The following is a 25,220-nucleotide window of genomic DNA, read 5'->3' on the forward strand; positions in this document are numbered from 1 at the left end:
TTCAGGAAAAAACATTTGGACTTCCAAGCAACTGCAAAAAATATTTGTAAATTAATTTTTAGAAAGTTCATTTTTAAAGCTTTATTTAGTTTTTAATGATCTGGTTTACATCTACTTTAAATGGTACCTAGAAGCACAAATTGTGCAGTGCAAAAAGTTGACCAATAAATACTCTAAGATCTTAAAGTGTTACCACTAAAACCAACATCTGTTATAAATGGTCTCTCCTAATCTCTCAGGGCCCCAGTGATATCCTTAACCCTTTATTCGTTATCTCGCATGATGACTTACTAAACGGCATGCTTGTTTTACTATACAGTATTACTAATTACTTATTTCTTGACTTGATTGAACTGCTTTCCTATAATTCACATACACAATCAGATCTCTCAGTGCTGTGGGAACGAGGGTCCCTACCACTGACTGGAAATTGGAGGCAAGGGGGGTTCCTTTTCAGAAAAATGTTCCAATGCCACCGAAGGCTTCAGTCGAATGTCCTCTTTGCTATTAAACATGGAAGTTGTGAAATCGGGGGCGAAGGAAAAATGTTAGCTTAAAGCCCAGCCGCACTTTCAGATTAAATTGCCTAAGTAGATTGTAGGTGCATAATAACAAATTGTGTACAAAGTCGGTTTTCTTTATAAAGCAGCCACCTCCTAAGTAGAAAAGCCTTTCCCTTGCCAGTATGCTGTAAAGGACCCTTGCCCACTGTGTGGAGGTACTCTGCCGGGGGGCCAACACACCTCCCGCGGTAGTAAATCGCAAAAAATAAAAAGTATAAAAAAATAAAAGGTATCTCCTGCAGGACAATAGCAAAATGAGCTAGTGTGCATCGCATACTAGGACAGGGCTCAAGGGTTACTCACCACGAGTTGCCCCGCCCCCTAAACACGCACTCCTAAATTATCTCATGAACTAACACTTAATATTTTTATAACTTAATTCTGCATAAAACATTTAACAACTTTATCCGTGTCCACCAATGCAACCTGTGACCTACAACTTACCTGTGCAGGGAAAGAGAGCCGCCGCCTGAATGATCAGAGCGCGGGGGAAATAACTGCTTTCATTTCAATAGCTGTATATTCCCCACTGCGCACCGCCATATACAGCCCCTCCCCCTTGTCTGGGGAACTTTGATAGATCACCCGTCCCAGGATTGAACGGGTGATCTGTTTATCAAAGTGCCCAAAAGAGGGAGGGGTCTGTATGTGACGATGCATGGCAGGGAATACACAGCTGTTGAAATAAAAGCTGTTATGTTCCCCATGATCTGATCATCCGTACAGCAACTCCCATTAGGGGTGCAACGGATCAAAAAAACTCACGGTTCTGATCGTTCCTTGGATCGGATCATTTTTCGGATCACCACCATATACAGTCCCCACTGTAATGTCCACGTCATCTCCCCCACTGTAATGTCCACGTCATCTCCCCCACTGTAATGTCCACGTCATCTCCCCCACTGTAATGTCCACGTCATCTCCCCCACTGTAATGTCCACGTCATCTCCCCCACTGTAATGTCCACGTCATCTCCCCCACTGTAATGTCCACGTCATCTCCCCCACTGTAATGTCCACGTCATCTCCCCCACTGTAATGTCCACGTCATCTCCCCCACTGTAATGTCCACGTCATCTCCCCCACTGTAATGTCCACGTCATCTCCCCCACTGTAATGTCCACGTCATCTCCCCCACTGTAATGTCCACGTCATCTCCCCCACTGTAATGTCCACGTCATCTCCCCCACTGTAATGTCCACGTCATCTCCCCCACTGTAATGTCCACGTCATCTGCCCCACTGTAATGTCCACGTCATCTGCCCCACTGTAATGTCCACGTCATCTGCCCCACTGTAATGTCCACGTCATCTGCCCCACTGTAATGTCCACGTCATCTGCCCCACTGTAATGTCCACGTCATCTGCCCCACTGTAATGTCCACGTCATCTGCCCCACTGTAATGTCCACGTCATCTGCCCCACTGTAATGTCCACGTCATCTGCCCCACTGTAATGTCCACGTCATCTGCCCCACTGTAATGTCCACGTCATCTCCCCCACTGTAATGTCCACGTCATCTGCCCCACTGTAATGTCCACGTCATATGCCCCACTGTAATGTCCACGTCATATGCCCCACTGTAATGTCCACGTCATCTCCCCCACTGTAATGTCCACAGACAACTCCCCCGCTGTAATGTCCAAACCTCCCCACATCTCACCTAGGCCGCCACCCCCAGGTGTACCAAGTCTGCCGTTGCTCCGAAGCTAGGCCGAAGCCGCAGCCTTTCCTATGGCTGCAATCCGCGGATCACGTGGTGTGCTGTTCCGAATGCAGCGACCGTTCGGATTACGGATCAATGATGATCCGTTGCACCCCTAGCTCCCATACAACCCGCCTACTGGTGGTGCTTGCCACCCCACTCCCAGGCAGCCCCCCCCCCTTGCCAGCCCTTTAAAATCCACTCGCAATATGCGAGCAGGCGAGTGTAGTTTTTGAGGGCTGTACTAGCACATTATGAAATACTGCTGACAGGCTTCCATCTTCACCTGGTCTTCCTCCTTCAGCTGTTTGACTGGCCAGGCGGCGATGACGTGACCCCCCCCCATGCATGCGCGCAGGAATAATGCCTGTGGCATGGCTCTCTGTTGATGGCATGCCGTCCATTGAGAGTGTAGTGCGCATGTGCCAGTGACGTTAAAGTAAAAACCGTGTTTGGTGCCTCCCCAGTGCCATGGATGCAGCCCTGTCCCCTCTGAGGCAGCCAGAACTGAATGATCGGCGTATAGCACGCACACACGATTTTCACCTATGCTGATAAATACAGTATCTCCTAAAAAGTGCCTGTTTAGGAGATATTTACTGTATCTACATGTAAGCCTTATTATAGACTTACCTGTACGTACAAGTAAACAATGGGGGCTTTACTACCATTTTAAGGAGTGCTGGCTTTGACTTGGTCAGAAGCATATTGAGCCTGTGCAGAGAGACCAATGGTTGGCATTGCAAGGCTAACGGTTACAAGCATGCCTCTCACAGGCAGAGGCATGATGGGACTTGTAGTTTCGGAACAGCTGGAGGGCCGCCAGTTTGACACCCCTGTTCTAGACTGAGAGCAATGTGCTAGTAGGGGGCAGGCTTTTCTGTTCTGGCGGTAGCTATTTTCTAATGAAAGCCGGGTGTTGGACTTTGCACACCTTTTTAAGTTTGCTGCACCTTGAATGTATTTAGCTGATTTTAAACAAAGTTCAGTTGGGCTTTAATGTGCAGCATTGAAGGAGGGTAAGGGAGATGTACAACCCTTTTTAGTTTTTTAGTTTTTTTTTTTTTAATGCACTGTTTTGAGATTTAAAGAATAACTCCACTTTTATTGAACAAAAAAACATCCCCATGGGTGGTCAATGTACATTGCAAGGCTTTTTTATAAGAGACGTTCGGGAGTGTAAAAAACAAACTATTATACTCGCCTAGGTGGATGCAGCATCGATCCCGCTGCTGTCTCTGCACTGAGAACTGAGCAATCAAACACCACTGATCGCTCAGTTCTCCCCCTCCGCTCTGAGCAGAGAGCCGTGACTGTCAGTCTCTGGCTCTCTGCTTTCTCCTCCATGGCTCACTGTAGCACTGGGCTGTGGAGGGGGTAGGAGGGGCTGGTTCGGGCTCTTGGCAGATTACTGTGAGGCTGAGCCCAGTGCCAATCCAGGCTTCTGGGTGGATCCCAACCATGTGGTCGAGATCTTTCCTGAGCCTAGACAGGCTGAGCTTTAGCCCGCCGACGGCTGAAAACAGATCACAGGACTGCAGAATGACGTGCACTCCTGTGATCCCTAGGAGAAGATAAAAAAGACTTTGGTCCTAGTTTCTTTTAATAAACTTTTGTTGCAGAGTCCTCACTTGTTCTGCTTCAGAAAAAAGCTTTTTGTTTTCCTTTGGCTATGAATTCTGAATGGAAGGATCTGGTTCATTATATTTAGCTGGTGCACATTCTGTTCTGATGAGAAAAATTGCCTGCACCCCTTTAGAAAAAAGTAGTTAACCCTCGGAGTATCTCACTAAAACTTGGATTTCTACGACAGCGGATGCCTAAGATTTGACTTGTTTCTAAGTGCAAACTATTGGAAAATCAGTGAGGCAATCACACAAGCATGCAATTACATTTCCTGGGGTGTTCTGTACACCATCAGTGTACAGAAAGCCTTCAGATTGCCATATTGTGTTTTTCAGAAAATGTCGTCCGCTGCAGATTCAAAAGGAAAGGTCATTTTTAATAAACCAGATTTCTTTGCAGGTGCATCTCTCCTCATGTAGGTAAGGACATTGTTTACTTCCCTGTTGCCGTTCTTCACAGCTTTGTCTACTGATAAATAAAAGGTCCCCAGGTGATTCCTAAAGTTTACGGTTCATTAAATTGTAATCTGCCAAAAACATAATTCACTCTTCTTTTCTTTTTTTGGTTTTAGAAACGTAAGGCTGTGGACAACGGTGACTTGGATCCCCATTTATCAGCCAAAGTTTTGAGGCCTCCACTGGTACAGAGTCCTCCATCACCGCCACTACTTCTCCTCCCACCTTCTCCGTCATCGGGTCCACCAACGCCGCCACCAAGCACGCCGCAAGTCCGAGAAGACCGAGCCATGCGGCGGCAACTGACCAGGGAAAAAGAGAACCACCCGAGCGGGCGAGAGCACTCAGAGGCTGACCGAGGCTGGCATCGGAGCTCCTACCACACCGTGACACTACAGCGGCCCCCAAAAGAGCTGAGTAGTTCTTCAATTGTCCCCAAGCTGCAAGCCATTACACCAAATTCCCGACATCCCATCCGCCCACAGCCTCCTCAACCACCAGACGATTATTATGACGACGATGATGATGAGGAGGAGGACGATGATGATGATGAGGAGGAGGAGGAGGAGGATGAAGAAGGGGAAAATGGCCTTATGTTCGGACAGAAGAAAGACCAGCTGTCCATTCAGAAGGATGTATGGCTTTCTGTCTTCCAGTACCTCACCAAGAAGGAGCTCTGTGTGTGTATGAGGGTCTGCAAAGCCTGGTATAAGTGGTAAGTGCTTGTATTCTAATAATTTTCATGAACCCCTTTGATCTTAATAACAATACTACTTATAGGGTAGCAATATAGCATTAATAGAAGAGGCATGTTTTCTATACACTCCAGTTGTGAAGGTAGCTATCCGGCAGTCACTTAAACATGCGCTAAAAAAAAAAAATGGGCGCACCTTCCCCTATGACAGTTGCTATGCTGTCTTGCTGAACCAATGACTTCTCTTATTTTGAGTCACTGCCTGCAATAAGTATGCAGGCCAGATCTTCTTCTTTCTTTACCATGAAATTCTAATTTGCATGCTTATTCAGAGTCGATGATCAATATTGAAGCCTGTATTTTGCAGCTCATGCCTAAGATGTAGGCCACAGTATTGAGCCTACAGTACTCTACTTAAAGAGGGGGTTCACCTGCAAAAACGTTTTGTTTTAAAAGCCAGCCGCTACAAATACGGCAGCTGCTGCCTTTAAAAAAATTAACTTACCTGTCCAGCGCGCCTGCCGAAGCGGCAGCTCGGCTTCCCTTGCCGCCATACTCTGTAAGGGAATCGGGGAGTGAGGCGTTGCGGCTTCACTGCCTGGTTCCCTACTGCGCATGCGCGAGTCGCGCTGTGCAGTTCCACTGGTTCCTGTTGTGTTCTGGGAGCCGAGTGTTTCCCAGAACACAACGGGGGGGGGGGGGGGGTTGACGTGGAGGAGCCGGAAGTGGTGCAAATACTCCCCCTCCGCAGAGAGCCGTGACTGTCGGTCGGCCTGTTTTATACAGGTATTTGCACCCACCTCCCCCCTGAAAGGTGTCAAATGTGTCACCGGAGGGGGGAGGAGGGTTCCGAAAAGCGGAGGTTCACTTTTGGGTGAACCTCCGCTTTAATGTGGTACTGAGGTAGAGTTGGTCAGATGACTGACATATATATATAATTAGTGCTGTCAGTTAAACGCGCTATTAACGGCGTTAACGCAAACCCATGTTAACGCCGTAAATTTTTTTATCGCGCGATTAACGAGGCGGAGAGCGGGGGTTATACCGGGATGATGGCTAAAACGTTGTTTAGAGCGGGCGATCAGCTATCCAAACATAACAACCGATGCGGCTAAAAGCCGCTCGGTTGTTATGCCGGAGGAGCGGGAGGGGACATCCCCCCCCTCCCGCCGCCTTTCGCCGCTCTGACCGGGCCTCCCGTCCCACCGGGAGACCCGATCCTAGATCCGCCGCCTTCTGTGTCCAGGTTGGAGACTGACACTAAGCCGTAAGCGGCTTTGATTCAGTCTCCGCATTGAAACCACGGAAGCGGCGTCATGACGTCAGTTCCGGGTTTCTCGGCTGCCAATGGCGCCGGATTTAAAAAAGTACACAGTATTCAGAATCGCCGTTTTCGGCGATCTGAATACTTTGAAGTGCAAAGGAGGGCTCGGAGGTCTTTTAGACCCCCAATCCCTCCATAAAGAGTACCTGTCACCACCTATTGCTGTCACAAGGGATGTTTACATTCCTTGTGACAGCAATAAAAGTGATCAAAATGTAAAAAAACACAATTTAATATTATAAAAAAAAAAAAAAAATAAGAAAACAAAAAAAAAATGTTTTAAAGGGTGAACCTCCTTAATAGCGCGATTAATCGTGAGTTAACTATGACATTAATGCGATTAAAAATTTTAATCGCTTGACAGCACTAATATATATATATATATATATATATATATATATATATATATATATATATATATATATATATATATATATATATATATATATATATTTATTTATTTATTCAACTCCTATTCTTGTGTTTCGCCATCTTCAGATACTTAATGCTAGTTGATATTAAATTGTTCGTTCATGAAAAATTTCCCATCCTGCTTTCTCTAATTATCTCATCACATCAACGCACACCGGTTTGACCCCACAATTAGAAAAGCAAATGATCCTAAAATAAACAATTTCAAAAGTATTACTGGTGTTTGGACAGCTTAAGAGTCAGCCAGGCAACTGGCATGCTCAGGAGGTCACCAATGGTCGCCTTTATCTTTCTTCCGTTGGCAAAAGTCGGAGGCCAAATGACCTGAGGACACAGAGCAGTCCATATGCACCTTACTTTAAAAAGCTAGTAATTGAGTGGTTGTTATTTATGTTTGGCAGAGAGCAAAACCTCAGGCGCTGAAGACTGTCTGTGCTGCCCCAGCTGTGAGGTCCAGTGTGAGGAAAGAGTTGACTGTGGAGTTAAGAGAAATTCTCTATCCTTAATTTCTGTTAGATGTTGAGGAAGTTAAGGTGTTGTGTTTCAGCGAGTGACGGCTATTATGAAATTTCTTGCTTATAGACCGCCTTAGGAAGGGTTTTCTGCTAAACAGCTGTTTTTGTCTTATAGGGGATGTGACAAACGCCTCTGGTCCAGGATTGATGTCAGCCGCTGCAAGTCTCTGGTGCCTCAGGCCCTAAGTGGCATCATTAAAAGACAACCAGTACAGCTCGACCTGAGCTGGACAAATGTATCCAAAAAGCAGCTAACCTGGTTGGTCAACCGATTACCCGGTGAGTACAGATTACAAGGGACAGTTCCTTTTAATGCTTGAATAACAGCACAGTGCTGTTGAAGTGTAATTTGTTCCTTTCTATAATACCTGGTATATCCTGCCTGTTCATGTGTCTCCCTGTGTGAACTGACCATGGTAGCATGGCTGCTGATCCATGATACCGTGGTCAGTTTACATGCCTCCATCATCCCGATTGTGTTCTGAGGGTCTCCCCCTCCCGGTCTGTCGGCTCCAGTATGTGTGTGAGAGCCGATCTGCTCCCCGCCCCTCCCTTCTCCTCTATTCTGCTGCAATACATATCCCTGATGCTTGTATCCTCTGTTTTATATACCTATAAAGTACTGTCCATTTTTCTAAAGTGATGGTAAAGAACAAATTGCAGCCAGCCCCTCTGTTATTTTACTCTCCTACACTATGTCATGTTTTTTAAACAATGCTTGTAAGTACCTTATCTTTGCTCTTTTATGGTCAATACCGTGACCTCCGGCTTCTCTATTCCTCAAATCTATGGGCTGCCAAGGGAGGGGCCCAAGTTCCCCCTCCGACCTCAGCCATGAAGGTCACATGACAGCTGTGACCAGCCAGAAGAGATCAAAGATGAGGTATTTGTAGACTTTGTTTTACAAAAAGTTATACAATGTAAGAGAGGTTAGTATAACAAAGGAGCTGGCTGTAATTGTTTACTTTTACTGCTAGCTACTAATGGCAGTGGGAGGGGGAGAGACACACACATAGGAGCTGACAGGCAGGGAGGGGGAGAGACACACACATAGGAGCTGACAGGCAGGGAGGGGGAGAGACACACACATAGGAGCTGACAGGCAGGGAGGGGGAGAGAGGAGAGCAGCGGGGTGAGGAAGGCACGTAAAATGACCACTGTAATCAGGAATCGGCAGGCATGATTATGGTGGTCAGCACACAGAGGGGGACACAGGAACAGGCAGGATCGATCAGGTTTTTTACAACTTGGAAAGGGGCAGATTAGACAGCGCAAGCACTGTGCTGTTTAATCTGCTAAAAGGGAACAGTATCTGACGTTCGTGGGTAATCTCAGCCTCTCCCACTGCTCTCCTGACCTCGGAGAGGGAGGTCACGTGACTGCAGCGTGGCCCTGTGAAAGAAGGTATTCTGGATTAGAATAAAAAAAAAATAACTGACACTCGCTACTTTATAGCTATATAAAACAGAGAGGATACAAGTATCGGATATATGTGACTTCACAACCACTTTAGGCCTGGTTCACATCTAAGCATTTTTTTAGTGCGTTTTCAGTTTTGCAGAAACACTACAGTCCATGTAACATGGTTTCCTATGGGTCATGTTCACATCTATGCATTTTATGGAAAGGGCCAGGGACTTTTTTTATGTTTTTTGGTTCCATAGACTTCAATGGATCAAAAATGTGTATTGAAAAACATAAAAATACACCTGGCATATGCAAATTGCAGTCTGCATATGTGTGAACCAGGCCTTATCTCCTAATGTGCATGGGCTAACGTTGAACTGTGTTTAAAGGCATTAAAAAAATGCTGGACGCCTGTAAAAGCATCAGTTTTATGCCTGAGTCCCAATTGTGATCTGAGCCACACAGTACCGTATACAATATTGGCCTGCACAGAAGTTGCGTTATCCTTGGTTGGCCAGACAGCGAACAGCAGGATCGACCAGGGTTTTTGCAGAATCCAGAAAATGAATCTAATAGTGATTCAGTGAATATGAACAGCAAGAAATGCAGCTTGTATGGAGTTTTTAATAATCTGGGTTTAAAAGAGTTGTAAAGGAAAACATTTTTTGGGCTAAAATTAATGTCTGCAAGGTAGACAGACAGAATAGTGTAATGATTCTGTTAAAAAACGAGTAAATACCTATTAAATTCCTTCATCTATATCACCTCCGGCATTCTAGTTTCTGTTCTCATTCACTTCCTGGTTTGCGGCGCTCGTTCATGTAACTACATTTCTCAGTATGCATTGCGGCACGCCCAGTAATTCACACCTCCTTGAAGTCTCTAACACATAGAGAGCGTCCTGCCGCACAGATGTAGTTCCCAGGAGGGGGTGAGCACATCACTGACCACCGCAGTAAAGCCTCCCATCACGGTGGTGAGTAACAATCAGACAAGCAGGAAGTGAACAGAACAGAGAAGAAATAGAGCAACTTCTGAGCAAAAACTAACAATGAGGAAGTGAAAAGAGGAATGTCTGCAGGTAAAGGGTCCTTATTATGAAAAAAAAAAATACCTTTACAACCCCTTTAAAGTAATATTAACCACTTGCTTACTGGGCACATATACCCCCCTCCTGCCCAGGTGAAATTTCAGCTTTCGGCACTGCGTCGCTTTAACTAACAATTGCGCGGTCGTGCAACGTGGCTCCAAAACAAAATTGACGTCCTTTTTTCCCCACAAATAGAGCTTTCTTTTGGTGGTATTTGATCGCCTGTGCGGTATTTATTTTTTGCGCTATAAACAAAAAAGTTCGACAATTTTGAAAAAAAATACAATATTTTTTACTTGTTGCTATAATTAAAAAGATTTAAAAAAATAAAATAAAATCGCAATAAGCGACTGGTTTGCGCAAAAGTTATAGCGCCTACAAAATAGGGGACAGAATTATTTTTATTTTTTTTACTAGAAATGGCGGCGATTTTTATTGGGACTGCGACGTTATGGCGGACACAGGCGCCATTCACATTTATACTGCGATCAGTGCTATAAATATGCACTAATTACAGTATAAATGTGACTGCCATTGAAGTGGTTAACACTAGGGGGTGAGGAAGGGGTTAAATGTGTTCCCTGCATTGTGTTCCAACTGTAGGTGGAGGGGGGGTGACTGGGGGGGGTGACCGATCTGTGTCTCTATGTACAAGGGACACAGATCGGTCTCCTCTCCAGAGACAGCACCGTGTGTAAAACGGCATTGACAGATGATTTTTACATATGAGATCATCTCTCATTGGCCGCACAGATCGCATCGCAAACGGCCCCTCTGATTGGCCATTTGCGGCGAACTGTATTTGGCTGTGTCCAGGGGACACGGCCAACACAGAGTTTCCCCGCTGCGCGCTCTGGAGCGCGCGTGGGGAACGCCCAAAAGGGCGGACGTCAATTGACATCCATTTAGATTTTCAGGTCCGCGCTGTAGCCGTCATTCGACTATAGCGCGGGTCTGAAGAAGTTAAAGGTACCGTATATACTCGAGTATAAGCCGAGTTTTTCAGCCTTTTTTTTTTTTTTTAGGCCTTAAAATGCCCCCTTCAGCTTATACTCAAGTCGGAGTACCTGTCGGGTCGCGGGCGTCCATTTTTCAAAAGTCGCAGCTTCCTCCTGGTCCTTGATAGGCATTTGACACTGTGTTCTGCTACCGCCTATCACGGAGGTCCTCTCATCCTCTGACTTTCCCAGCAGACACTGTGTTCAGTGTTCCGCCTATCATGGATGTCCTCTTGTCCGAGGATGAAAAAAGGTCCGTGATTGGCGGAACCCTGAACACAGTGTCTGCTGGGAAACGGAGTCCGAGGATGAGAGGACCTCCGTGATGGGCGGTAGCAAAACACTGTGTCAAACTCCTATCACGGACCAGGAGGAAGCCGCGACTTTTGAAAAATGGATGCCCGCAGCCTGTCAAGAATACAGGTACACTGAGGCTGCAATGGGCACTGTGAGAATGGGCACAGTAAGGCTACAATGGGCACAGTAATGTTGCAGTGGGCCCAGTCAGAATGGGCACACTAAGGGTGCAAATGGGCACAGTGAAGCTGAAAATGGCCATTGTTGACCCTCTTTTCAGCTTACAATAGCTGCTGCCTTCACACCCTAGGCTTATACTCTAGTCAATATGTTTTCCCATTTTTTTTTGTGGTAAAATTAGGGCTTCTGCTTATACTCGAGTATAATACGGTACATATAAAAAAAAAAAACTTTTAATATTGCCTGCTCTGTTTAATGGTTTTGCACAGAACAGCCCCGATCCTCCCTTTGTCAGGTCCTCCGCTGGCGCCTACTATTTATTAAAATGCTTATGTAGTCATAAGGACCTGCAGTTCAGAGAAGTAGGGTTTCTAACTCTAACTAATGGAAGACAACAAAAATACATGAGTCCTCCTTGACGCCACCTACAAGGCTTAAGATTTGAACTTTGAGTGAATTACATCCGGTCGCCATCCTGCTTGTGAAAAATTGGTTATGGCTTTATTGCTCTATGATTTACCATAAAGGTTACTCTTTTAAAACGAGCCAAACTAATATCGCTTCTGTGATTTCTTTTAGCGCTGAAAGACCTCATTGTGGCGGGCTGTTCGTGGTCTGCAGTGTCTGCCCTCAGCAGTTCTATCTGTCCTCTCCTACGAACGCTGGATTTACGCTGGGCAGTGGGAATCAAAGATGGACAAATCAGAGATCTGCTGACACCGCCATCAGAAAAGCCAGGTAACATTGTGGTTGAATCTTTTATACCGTGTTTTTTAAATCTGGATGTCAGGGACTCTTTAACAGAAGAGAAGCAGGTTGCAGATTTTAAAATATATCTTACTGAAGCTTAAATCTTTTGCAGAGATTGACGGGTAGAAAGATCATGGCCCTTTATTACTGGCACTTCCATTTTGTCTTGTTCTGATCTTTGCATCTGGTTGCTTCCACCAGAATATAAAATCCTGTTATGACCAGCACTGACACATGAAATTGCTCGATATTACTGTCTAGTTCAGGGCTTGACAAATTTGCTTTCAATCTAGGAGCAAGCTAAAAAAGTTAGAAAAAATAAAATGTCTCCTAACACCAAGGAAACTAGCTGGCACTTCTGCCACTCTGAGGAATTCCCTGGACCGCAGCGTCTGGTGTCACGTTATCACCAAGAATGTGTTGGACCTCCCATATTAAATAATTTTGGTAACTCTATAGGATATTGTACAATATGTGTGGGCAGCTGAACACAGGAGTGGAGAAGAGCCTGTGTGGTCTATGGAGTAGAAGCAGAAAACATTAAACAGAAAACTAGGTTGGATGACTAGATCTGCAGATCCGTTGTCTGGAATGAAGTTAGTGATGTCAGCAGCCTGGGGGTAGAGGTAGATATGGGCAGATACCACCACCATCTGTCCGCTGATGCCTCCTGGCTAATAGGTCCACTCATACACACACACAGTACAGCTTTGTCTCCAGGGCGGCAGACCTCTTCTCGGAGAGCAGCAACGGCATTCCATGTCTTCGGTTCGGTCTTTAAAAAAATTACTCCACCCCTTACAGTGTAATTAAAGAGCCGTAGACATGTACTGATTCACTACTATAGAGAAGTGTTATCCTATCTATAGTAGATGTGTTTTTTTTTTCTCTTTTTAATAGGCTGACAAAAGCATTTTCTAGTCGATATGGCGACCTGGTGCCTGGGATTTGTCGATCCCTGGTCTAGTTAACTCCAAACCATGCTCAGATTGCTTACATAACCTTGGTAACTCGCCTGCTATAAATTGGCCACATGTGGCATCTTTAAAGATGCCCAAATACATTAGATCCTTGTACTGGTCAGGTTGTCTATGAGCCCATTTTTTGTATGAATAGGTGCCCCAAACTTACCCCAGAAGGGAAGTTCATTGGGCAATATGATGATTTTTATGCATCCATTATTTTGTACGCATGCACAATCCAGCCACGATCTGTGTGGCCATTGTAACACCGTGCTGCTGGTTGCATAGTTGGATCACAATAGACCGATCTCTCTGGTTCGAAGACTGTTGCGGAAGAATCAGAAAAGATCTATTGATGGTGGCTGTAGGTTTATAGGTAGAAAGCAGAGAGCAGAAGTTTGGGCTTCCATATGATTAGACTGCCGGAGACCCAAACCAGGCAGATGTACGCCTTTCCAGCATGCCGCTAGCAAAGGATGATTTAACCGTTTGCTGCAGAAAACAAATAATCAGGTCTTATTTTCTAGTGTGCGTTGCAGCCATCTTCTCATTTTTGATGTTTAAAAATAAAAAAATAATTCCCCTAACCATGATTTGTTTGTGACATCCACAGGACACGACGCACGCAGCAAGCTTCGTTTCTTGACTGACCTGAGGCTCTCTGGTTTAGACATCTCTGACGTCACGCTGCGGTTGATAATTCGGCACTGTCCTCACTTGTCTAAGCTGGACCTCAGTCACTGTCCGCTCATGTCAGACCAGTCTGTCAACCTGCTGTCTGCTGTGGGCTCATGCACACGAAACTCTCTCACACACATCCACTTGGCAGGTAAGTGGAATGTAGTCTATGTTCCTACTTGGCTTTAATAACTCTATGGTAAATATTTTTTTTTTCCGGTGTCTGTATAGCCAAACCTTTTTTTTCAGTTTTGAGTAGTAGGGAAGGGTTAAATCTTGGGGTCAAATTTTCTTTTTTTCAACCCCCGCCACTGGTAATGCCTATTTCTCAGCTCTCTGAAATGAGAAAGCAGGAAACCTTTTAGCACAAAGTATGTAGGCAAAATAAACCCCTCTCTCACCTCTGGACAGCAACAAAATCTGTCGAACATTGGAAGAATAAAAGCACCACAAGTGGATGATCTAGTGATAGAAACCCAATGTGTCAAGTGGGGCTCATAACTCCCCCTTCATTAGGGCCCAGCCACAGGAATCGTGGGGTAAGAAAGATCTCTGGGCCCTCCCACTATCATAGCTGGGCTGACAAATCTTCCACCCGAACAGTGGAAAGAAAATTCGATTTACCACGTGGGTGATTTGGAGTGTTGAAGAAAAGTTGAAATGTCAGCAGGGTAGTGTAGAATTGTACAGACACGCTGATGAAGAATTCCATTATTTGTGGTAAATGGGACACCAATTTTACTGAAAAGTAAAGACTACCTTGTGCTTATACCTCCATAACGGACATGGCTTTATTTGTGGGGTGTATGCCAAGGCTGTCTCATTGTAAATAGCAATCACATTGTACCATTTTCCCAAAGAACATTTTAGGTTCCCCTCAATACTGCAAATCGGCCACCTGCCAAATCCCAATTTTATTTTCCTAATTTGAGGTGGAAGATTTGTCAGCCCAGCTGTAAAGGTGGGACGTTTCAGAGATCAGACTTTTCTTGCCGTGTCATTCCTGTTGCTGGGCCCTGATGAAGAGGGAGTTGTTCGCCTCAAAAATACATTTGCTTTCTACCTTTTTTAAATTGTTTTAATTTAAAACAAAAAATCCTACTGGATTTATCCAATTTTTCAGGCACACTTATTCTTCAATACTCTGCAGACATTCTTTTGGGACCAGTATGCATACTCTTGATGACAGAAAGCGGTCTTTAAAGAGACTACCTATCTCATCAACTCAAGGGGTCCAGTTCTCCTACAGTACACAACTTACCGTATATACTCGTGTATAAGCCAAGTTTTTCAGCACACTTTTTTTGTGCTGAAAATGTTCCTCTCGGCTTACACTTGAGTCACCTTTTTGCCCCTAATCTCCCAGACTTTGGGGACCCAGTACCGGCCGTAGGTCCCCTGTGCAAAGTTTGTTGTCCAGAAGACCTACGGTCGGGGAACACCGATTCCATAGCCTCCCATGTTAAACAGCCATTTCTCCTGTGAATTTGGGCACCCGGTACCCGCCGGCCGTAGGTCCCTTGGACCCCAAACTTGGCACACATGTAGCCCCATTTCTTCTCTACAAATGTGAAAAGTTTTTTGTCTGGGGAGCACCGATTTTTCAAAGCCGGGCACCCCTTCCATAGACTCCCATGTTAAACGTCAGTCTAGTCATGGGCACAGTGAGGCATGCAGATGGACACCCTAGGCTTATACTCAAGTCAGTAAGTTTTCCGAGTTTTTGTGGTAAAATAGGTGCCTCAGCTTATATTCGGGTCGACTTATACTCGAGTGTATATATACGGTACTTGTGGAGCAATAAAAACTTGTCAGAGGTTCTAACCACACTTTTTTTTTAAAGTGGTTGTAAACCATTTTTCACAACATTTGCCTACAGGTAATCCTAGGCTTACCTGTAGGTACCATGATTATCTCCTAAACTTACACAGTTTAGGAGACATAAACTGCACATCACAATACATTAGGATTTAATGGCCTTTTTACAGAAACGCATCAATTGGAATGGGTCTCAAGTTACCAGTCTCCTTATATGTCTGTATTTTGCATACCACGATCTCTCAAGTCTTGCTCTATTGGCAAAAGGTGTGTGGAAGCTCTGCTCTCATCAATGGCTACATCTTTGATACATCTACCTTATAAACATGGCCTGTAAATTGGAATGCTTTCAGAAATAGAATTGATAGTTTATTTTTATCAAATGACAAGTAAATAAAAAGAAGAGAAATCCAAATCAATATTTGCCTTCAACAGTTTTGTGCATTCATTGAGTCGCTTGTCCTTAAAGGGGTTGTAAAGGCAGAAGGTTTTTTTTTTCTTAATGCGTTCTATGCTTTAAGATAAAAAGCCGCCTGTGTGCAGCAGCCCCCCCTAATACTTACCTGAGCCTCAATCAAAGTCAGTCAGCCAGTAGAGACAGGAGGCCGGGCCAGGAGCTGTGACTCGGCTCAGGTGCCCCCATAGCAAGCGTGATTGGCCCCAATTTCTCTTTCGTTCATGGACGGACACAGCCTCCTTTGACAGTAGGGTTATGCACCTTCCTTCCAGGAGAGTTTAGGCAGAATTTACAGCACTTAAAGCGTTAACAACCTTTCCTTAGTGCAGCTCCTCCCAGGGGGCGTGACTCCCCGGGCATAACCCACACCCTGCTCTAGCAGCCTCAGTTTTTTTTCTGCCTAACGACAGGAGAGGTCAGGCACTTCTGGAGTCCTATACTATACTAATTTTTCTTGCGATTTTTCTCGCTTTTTATTATTTTGTTCCTGCATTTTGAATCCTGTGATTCTTCTATCAACAGCCGACTGGGTGACAGGCTGGGTCTTGACTCTTGTAGTCTCCCCATGTTCGGCCATCGAGCGTGTGCCGGCCCTTAGCTCAGCTTTGGGACATCCACAACGGGCCCCATTGCTCCAGGGGCGGCCGGGGAACATTTTGTTCTAGGGCACACATATGACCGGTCTTTTATGGCTTTGTCACAGTGTGTCTGGCCGACAGCCATGCCGTTTAGCGGACATTGGATCTGTCTGGGATACCTCCAGCCGGTGGTCGCAGGACGAGTAAGTAGTGGCTCAGGTAAGTGGTCTGGCTGGAATGGAATTTTCCCCTGGGAGGTCGACTGAGGGCTTGCCCTGCTTTTCTCTCTCCCTTATTTCCTCTCCCTCCTTTCCCATTTGGGTAGCGGCTGTGAGGGGGGGTTTTCTGGGGTCTCTGGTACACCTGGACCTGTGTGCGTAGCGGGGGCTGAGTGTGTTCACTGCAGGGGGCTGTGTGTGTTCTCTACAGGTGCTATGGTGGGATTTTTGTGCTGTGCTGTTTTTGCTGTGTCACTGTCTTTTTAAATGCGCAACGGCCACCATTTTGCCGGAGTCGCGCTCTATATAGTTTGGCTGCCATTTTCTTGTGGTCCTGTGCTGTTTTTTACACATTCGGCGGCCATCTTCGAATTCGTTTGGCCTCGTGTGACCGTTTTAGCGCTGCAAAAAAGACCGCAAATCTCAGCACACCTTGTCCTTCTCTCAGATTGCGCTCCACCGGGTGGGGTGGTGAGTTCCCAGGGGGCCCCCATACTCTGTAGTAGCAGCCAGGAGGTGACCAGTAGGGTTTTTTTTTTCCTGCCTTGCAGTAAGGGTGACACAGCGCTGGGGCATTATGGAGCCTGAACCAGGGACTTCTTCCCCAGCAATGCCTGAGTTAACCCTTGACGCCCCTCCCCCTGCCACATCTGTTGATTCAATATCGGCCATCCTGCAGTCTTTTCTCGCCAGGTTTGAAGCGGCTGGTGCCCAGATGGGGGGTAAAAAGCGCCCCCTCCCAAAGCCTGCTTCTGGGGATGTCTCTGACGCAGAATCGGACCATGCTATTGCTGCTTTTGGTTCTGTAGTGTCAGAGGATGCTTGCTTAACCCACATGGACAGTGAGGATGACTCTGCTTCAGGGTCAGTTGCTGACAAGAAATTTGTTGGAGCTCTTATTTCTGCGGTGCGTGATACTCTGAAACTTGAAGATGTGGCGGAGGCACCTGACGTGCCAGCCCCTTTTGGGTTCCGCAAAGTGCCACGCACCGCTAAAGTGTTTCCTTGTGTTCCTTATTTGGACAGTATGTTGTACAAGGAATGGGATACACCGGAAAAAGTTTTTGCCGTTCCAAAAAACTTTGCAACCCGTTACCCCCTTGAAGAGGACTTTTTGAAAAAGTGGGTCTCTCCTCCGTCGGTGCACCCTCCCGTGTCCAGACTGAGCAAGGCCACCACGTTGCCTGTGGAAGGGGCTCCTGCATTTAAGGACCCTGCTGATAGGAGAGTGGAGGCTGTGGGCCGCTCCCTATTCACTGTTGTGGGTTCGGCGGTGAGGCCGGCTCTGGCCGGGACCCTGGTGTCAGACTCTGACTGAAAGGGCAAAGCTCCTGCTGCAGGAGCTGGAGGAACAGGACGCTTCCGAGTCCTGTAGGGACCTGGCTGAACAATTGGTTCAGGGTCTAAAATTTGCCTGGGAGTCGACCATGTATACGATCCCCTTGCTTTCCAGGGCTTCTGTCTATGCAGTGGTATTGCGCCGCCTTGTGTGGCTGAAATGCTGGACGGCTGACCAGTCCTCTAAGAAGGCTTTGGTGGATTTGCCCTTTAAGGGTGAACGGCTTTTTGGGGCATCCCTGGATGACATCATTAAGGGTGCCACGGGGTGGTAAGAGCACGCTGCTCCCACAGTCTGGGAAGGGTAAGGAGCCTCGCCGCAAGCAAGGACCCTCCTTTACTACCCCCAAGCAGTTTTTTTGTGCGCCCAGCATGGCGGGAAAAGGTCCGCAAGGTTCTAAAGCCCCCGCTGCGGGGCAGAAGCGCACCTGGTTCCGCAAGCCCAACAAGCCTGCGGACAAACCTGCTTCCGCATGAAGGTCTGCCCCCGCGAATCGGTGGAGGTCTCTTATGTCCGACCATTGGATTTGCGAAGTGGTTGCCTCGGGGTACAAGATAGAGTTTCTCTCTTGTCCCCCAAACAGATTTTTTCCCTCCAACTTCCTCCGGTTCGCCGGCAGGCCCGGTCAGGGGCTGTCCAAGATCTACTGGACAGGGGGGTGATTGTGCCATTTCCCTCGCAGGAACGGTTTCAGGGGTTTTACTCTAATCTGTTCGTGGTCCCCAAGAAGGAAGGGATTCGCCTTATCCTGGACCTCAAGGCCCTCAATTGCTTTGTCAAGGTGCAAAAATTCAGGATGGAGTCGATTCGCTCGGTGATAGCGGCACTCCATCAGGGGGACTTCATGGCGTCCTTGGATATCATGGACGCATACCTGCATGTTCCCATATGCACAAAACACCAGAGGTTTCTGCGCTTTGCGATCGGAGAGGATCACTTTCAATTTGTGGCCCTCCCGTTCGGCCTGGCTTCAGCACCGCCGGTTTTCACCAAGGTGCTCGCCCCGATACTAGCCTTGCTGCGGCAGCGAGGGATCGCTATCGTGGGATATCTGGACGACCTTCTCCTGAGAGCTTCCTCAGGCTCAGAGTTAGAGGAGGACGTGTCTATCACGTGTCAGACTCTCCAAGAGTTTGGCTGGCTTCTGAATCTCCAGAAGTCAATTTTAGTTCCGTCCCAGAGGCGAGAGTGTTCCTCCCATCGGAGAAACTGAAGACCCTGCAATCTGCAGTGAGGCAGTTGTCGACTCAGAAGTGGTCGTCTCTTCGCTTCTGCATGAGAGTTCTGGGTCTGATGGTGGCCTCCTTCGAGGCGGTCCCGTATGCCCATTTCCACACCAATGAACTACAGAAGGAGATTCTGTCACGTTTGGACAAGCTCCCGTCTTCTCTGGATTACCAGGTTCTGTTGAGCAATCTGGTGTGGTGGCTGACGTCTCCGGTTCTTCGGACCGGGAAGTCTTTTCTGCCGTGCCACTGGACAGTGGTCACGACGGATGCCAGCCTCTCTGGCTGGGGGGGGGGGGTGGCGTTTGGGGCACTCAGTCAGCCCAGGGGCGCTGGACTCAGGAAGAGTCCTGCCTGCCGATCAATATTCTGGAGCTCCGAGCAATCCAGCTGTGCCTTGCCAGGTGGTCCCTGGAGCTGCAGGGCCGACCGGTCAGGATCCAGTCCGACAACGCCACGGCCGTGGCATACGTCAATCATCAGGGATGCACAAGGAGCTCAGCGGCAGCGACGGAGGTCGCGCACATCCTTCGGTGGGCCGAAAGGTTCGTTCCGGCTCTGTCGGCCGTGTATATTCCGGGAGTTCATAATTGGCAAGCCCACTTCCTAAGTCACACAACTCTGGATCAAGGGGAGTGGTCTCTCCACCCGGAAGGTGTTTCAGGGTCTGTGCCGAAAATGGGGCACTTCAGACGTGGACCTTCTAGCGTCCCGCCTCAGCCGGAAGGTGCCACGATTCGTGGCCAGGTCAAGAGACCTGTGGCTCCCTGGGGTCACTATCGCCTAATTTACGCCTTCCCTCCTCTGAAGCTTCTTCCTCCCCTGCTGCGCAGGGTGGAAGCCGAAGGGATTCCAACAATCCTGATCGCCCTAGATTGGCGGCGCCGCTCCTGGTACGCGGACCTGGTGCGTCTGGTGGCAGACGCCCCCTGGCGTCTACCCCTGAGAGAAGATCTTCTGTCGCAGGGTCCGATCTTCCATCCTGCTTTACAGTCGCTGGCTTTAACGGCGTGGCTGTTGAGAGCCAGGTACTGAAGGACCGGGGCCTGTCGGGCTCGGTGATCTCTACCATGCTGCGTGCACGGAAGTCTACTTCACGAAAGATTTACCATCGTACGTGGAAAGCCTACATCTCTGTGTGAGGAGATGATGTGGCACCCTTGTACATACGTGGTGTCCCGGATTCTGCTGTTCTTACAGCGGGGAGTGGACCAGGCTCTCGCCTTGAGCACGGTCAAGAGCCAGATATCTGCTCTGGCTGTTTACTTTCAGCGTCCTTTGGCAGCGCACTTCTTTGATTCGCACGTTTGTGCAGGGGGTCCGCCATGTGGCCCCTCCGGTGCGCCCTCCACTGCCCACATGGGACTTGAATTTGGTCCTCTCGGTGCTTCAGCGAGCTCCCTTTGAGGACATTCGGAAGATCCCTTTGTTGACTCTGTCACAAAGGGTGGTTTTTCTGGTAGCTATTACCTCTATCAGACGGGTGTCTGAACTGGCGGCCTTGTCCTGCAAGGGCAAGGCCCCCTACTTGGTCATCCATCAGGATAAGGCGGTGCTGCGTCCGCAGCCCTCTTTTCTTCCAAAGTTAGTTTTGGCCTTTCACATTAATGAGGACATTGTTTTTCCATCCTTATGTCCTCAGCCGAAGAACCCGAAGGAGGTCATTTTGCATTCCCTGGATGTGGTTCGGGCCCTTCGAGTTTACTTATCGGCGACGGCTCCGTTACGGAAGTCGGACTCACTGTTTGTCGGTGTCTGGTCCCAGAAAGAGCCTGGCAGTCTCGTCGGCCACCGTTTCCAGGTGGATCCGACAGGTTGTGCTTCAGGCCTATGCCCGGAAGGGGCGGGCCCCCCCTTTTCGGGTCACGGCGCATTCGACCAGGGCGATCGGTGCCTCTTGGGCTTTCCGACATCAAGCCTCTGTGTTTACAGGTGTGTAAGGCAGCGACCTGGTCGTCGGTCCACACTTTTTCAAAAGAGGGACATCCCTACTGTCAAAGGATGCTGTGTCTGTCCATGAACAAAAGAGAAAATAGGATTTTTGTACTCACCGTAAAATCCATTGCTCTGAAGTTCATGGACGGACACAGCACCCACCCCTCCTTTGTTTGTACTGCTTGTTACGAACTGAGGCTGCTAGAGCAGGGTGTGGGTTATGCCCGGGGAGCCACGCCCCCTGGGAGGAGCTGCACTAAGGAAAGGTTGTTAACGCTTTAAGTGCTGTAAATTCTGCCTAAACTCTCCTGGAAGGAAGGTGCATAACCCTACTGTCAAAGGATGCTGTGTCCGTCCATGAACTTCAGAGAAATGGATTTTACGGTGAGTACAAAAATCCTATTTTTTGTACACAAGTGGCTAAAGCACAGAATTTACAAATGTATTTGTGTTTAACTTCAGTTTTGCATCTTTTGCGATATTTGCAGCAGGTTAATTACTGCATTTGTGGTGTTTAGGTGTAGTGAATGGACACTTTAAGTATTGCATGCGATAAGCAATTAGTGAATTGACCTTTGAATCTCTTTAAAGCAGAGTGCATTACATTATAGCCTGTCCCACAGAGCTAGCTACACATAAATATCAAAGGGCGCTTATGTTGAAAATCACCACAAATACGGCCTATTGATTTAGACTCAAAAATTAAAACTTAAAATAAAATGCTGTTTTTGTTTGTTTGCCAGGTTGCAAAGGGGTCACAGATGAGTCTCTGCTCTACCTACGGCGAGCCTCCAGCTTGACACTAATCGACCTACGTGGCTGCAAGCAAGTGTCTCGGAAAGCATGTGAGGGGTTTATATCGGACCTGTCTGTGAGCACCTTGTACTGTCTGTCAGATGACAAGCTCATCCAAAGGATCACCTAGAACATAAGGAGCATCCACTGCAGGCGCGGTGTTGGAAGTGGCCACGTCGCTGGGGGACGCACATTGTCAATCACTCCTCCTCGTTGGCTCTCTCTGGCTCCCTTGCCTCCCTCGTCTGACACAAACAAGGAGCAATAATTGGCGTGTGTACATCCTGCCCCGTCTCAGTTCCGTGAGGGGCAGTCACCTGGTGCAAGAAAGTGGGCTAAATCTGAAACGGGTATTTAAACCGCTTTGGCGGGCCCTGGTGCTCATGGGTACCTTTCAGGGCTAAAACATTGAAACCTCTTAAGACTGGATCTCCATAGTCACAGAGCAAAGAACTATATATTTTTTTTTTTTTTCTTTTGGTTTTGGCTCCTATTTTTCCAGATCAGTCTCTCCTCCAGGCAGGTAAATGGAGAGTTTAAGTGTGAGCGGGCAGCTCAAATATTTTTTTTTTTTTCTTCATATTTGGAACACCACATCCATTTTTTTTTTGTTACCCTCTGTTGATCATTAAGAGTGTTTGTGTGCATGTGTGTGTGTTAAAGAGCACCTGTCATTTAGTATTTAAACGTAATGCTGTAAAGGTAGGGGAGGCAAAAAGCGGTGTACATTCTTCATATTAAGGTTTTAGTAGATGTCTAAAGTGATGATTAGCTCGAGTCTTCTTTCAGTTTGTCCTCGCGTTTACAAAAGCACTAAAACTTGGGTGAGGAAACTTTATTTTGAAGATTTCATGTGGGAAGCCAAAGCTGATGTTTGTAAGCTGGTTTTAGATTGTTTCATACTTCAGTTTCTTAACTGTAGTTTGTGCTTTCTCCACATCAGCTCTTCCAAACATAATTTTGTTAACCTTAATTATCTTGAAAACTTATTTAGCTTTTCTCATTATTTCTTTAACTCTTCAGGATATCGGTGGGAGAACAAGGTACAAAAACCAAATAAATATAGCCAGAAAGTCAGCGATTTTCCTTTCAGCAAGGCCAAGTAGCCAGGACTTAAATCCAGATTGGACTTTCAAAATCCACTAAATACAAGCTAGGTGCATCAAAACAAAAGGTGTTTATAGTCTTTAGTTTTCTTTTAAAAGCAGCCACATCCTGAGTAGAAAAATCTGCCCCCTGCCAGCAAGTTGTAAAGAAGGACCCTTGTTCTGTGTGTGATGGGACAGCTCTAGCTCTGACTCCGCAGCGTTGTGTCAGAACCTCTTCAGAGAGGTCACCGTTTCCCCACAATGAACAAATGTCTTTCTCTACAGCATGCTGGCAGGTGACAGGCTTTTGTTACTTAGGATGTGGCTGCTTTTTGTTTTAATACACCCAGAAATCATTTAGCTGATTTAAATTGAAAAGTTCAGTTGGGCTTTAATTATACTGAAAAGTGGGGCTCATCACAGTTCTAGGATACACAAAAACCTTTATTTATTTAAAAAAAGGCAAAGCCTTCCTTCACAGCATATATGGTCTTTTTACAAAACGGCAGGGGTCCTTTAAGGTTGATTTCTCTGGGCGTTTGGAGCAGAGTGTGTGCATGAATGAGAGGGGCGGGCCGCTTCCTGATAAATAGTAAGAGTTAATATTATATTTTTTTGAATTTAACTTAAGTTGGATTTGTTGCTTTTTTTTGTTGTCTGTTGTGCCCGACCCCTCTCCTCGGTGAAAAAGTAGGTGCAGAAGAGCACCCACTAATGCATTAGTTCCTCCCACACTGGGCAGCCATCTTTGCATATAGACAAAAAGTTCTATAAATATATACAGAAGGCCACTACTGCACACATAGGAGGCATGTGTGTGCATTGCGGCCAGTTCCTTTCCCTGGCCCATGACTAGATTGTATAAAAAGAGGCTGGATAATATTTTTCTCTGCGGGGGCGCTCTCGCTTTCCCTTTGTTTCTTTTTGCAATAAAAACAAAAAAGTTTATGATACAAAACCTGTTTGTGTGTATTTTTTAATCCAATATAATGACTCCTAATATTTCAATAGATGATTATCCTATAAGTTATTGTTTTGTTCTTGTAAAAAGAGTGCGGAGAGTTCCTGTCTTTACAAAAAGGTCTCATGCACACAGGACGTGTAATTCTCCTAGAAGCCGGCAGCGTTTTTGCTGAAAAAAGTGTCTAAAGTTTTTACAGGTGTCAAGTTCTTGGGCGTTAATTTCATTGGCCAGAATAAATCATTTATTCTGGCCATTGAAATTAATGCTCAAACGTGCCTAGCAGCTTTTAGTAGCGTCAGTAGCTTTTTGTTTTCCTGCCATGCATGAACACATAGGCCATCAAACGGGTAAAAAATTGCCAGACCCCCCTTGGGAGCACATGTAAAACAGCCAGTGTGCATGAGGCCTAAGTGTTCCTATTACTTGAATTGCTAAATCAGAATGTTGCTGTTGTGTTTTTTTTTTTTTTTTTAGGCTGTTCGTAATGTGGCTCAGGTAGTGTTTTATATCGCAGCATAACACTATGGTTGTAAAAAATCCTAAGGAAAAACCAGAGGAAAACACTGCGCTAATACGTGATGATAAAAAATATGATAATAAGTGACAAAAGCAGCTAGTACCTATTGCTCAAAATACCCAAAGCAAAAAAACGTACAACCAAAAAGAAGGTACAGCGCTGATGTGAATGAATTAAGTTGTAAATAAACCAGATATATTATGAAAAATAATCTGTGACTTAATGAACAAAACAAATTAATTATGTGGTGAAAAAATTCATAAGAATGTCCAGAAGTGAAAAAGTAAATATGCTGATCCTCCACCAATCAATGATTGAATATAGGTGATAAAATAGCAAATATAAATCAGTGAAAAAGAGTCCAATGGTAAAAACAAACAAAATTCTTAATCTTCCACCAAGAGAAAACACCCGTGTGATGGTATTCCAGTCTGCTTACCAGATTCACTGACCGTTAATGCGGTCAAATAGAGCCCAGAGATCTTTTAAAGTCCTCTCAAGTGGACTATATAACAGCAGGTTACACAGATCGGATCATCTACTGCTCCAAAACTCCAGATAAAATGAGGATGTGCTCATGTATTCAAATAGAAAGAACGAGAAATAGCTCC

At 46.3% G+C, this 25,220-nt stretch overlaps 1 protein-coding gene across 1 annotated transcript in view; it reads left to right on the forward strand.

Annotated features, from left to right (window-relative positions):
• KDM2A (lysine demethylase 2A) overlaps window positions 1-24,086 on the forward strand; it is a 165,951-nt gene extending 141,865 nt beyond the window's left edge. Inside the window, exons 18-22 of the mRNA XM_040321012.1 lie at window positions 4,464-5,062; window positions 7,428-7,591; window positions 11,864-12,022; window positions 13,610-13,825; window positions 21,989-24,086. Of these exons, the coding sequence (XP_040176946.1) occupies window positions 4,464-5,062; window positions 7,428-7,591; window positions 11,864-12,022; window positions 13,610-13,825; window positions 21,989-22,170 (1,320 nt within the window). The 3' untranslated portion in view covers window positions 22,171-24,086. The remainder of the gene's footprint in view (window positions 1-4,463; window positions 5,063-7,427; window positions 7,592-11,863; window positions 12,023-13,609; window positions 13,826-21,988) is intronic.
• The last annotated feature ends 1,134 nt before the right edge of the window (window positions 24,087-25,220 follow it).

This window comes from Rana temporaria, chromosome 8 (genome assembly GCF_905171775.1).
Source record: "Rana temporaria chromosome 8, aRanTem1.1, whole genome shotgun sequence".
In the NCBI taxonomy this organism is placed as follows: Eukaryota; Metazoa; Chordata; class Amphibia; order Anura; family Ranidae; genus Rana; species Rana temporaria.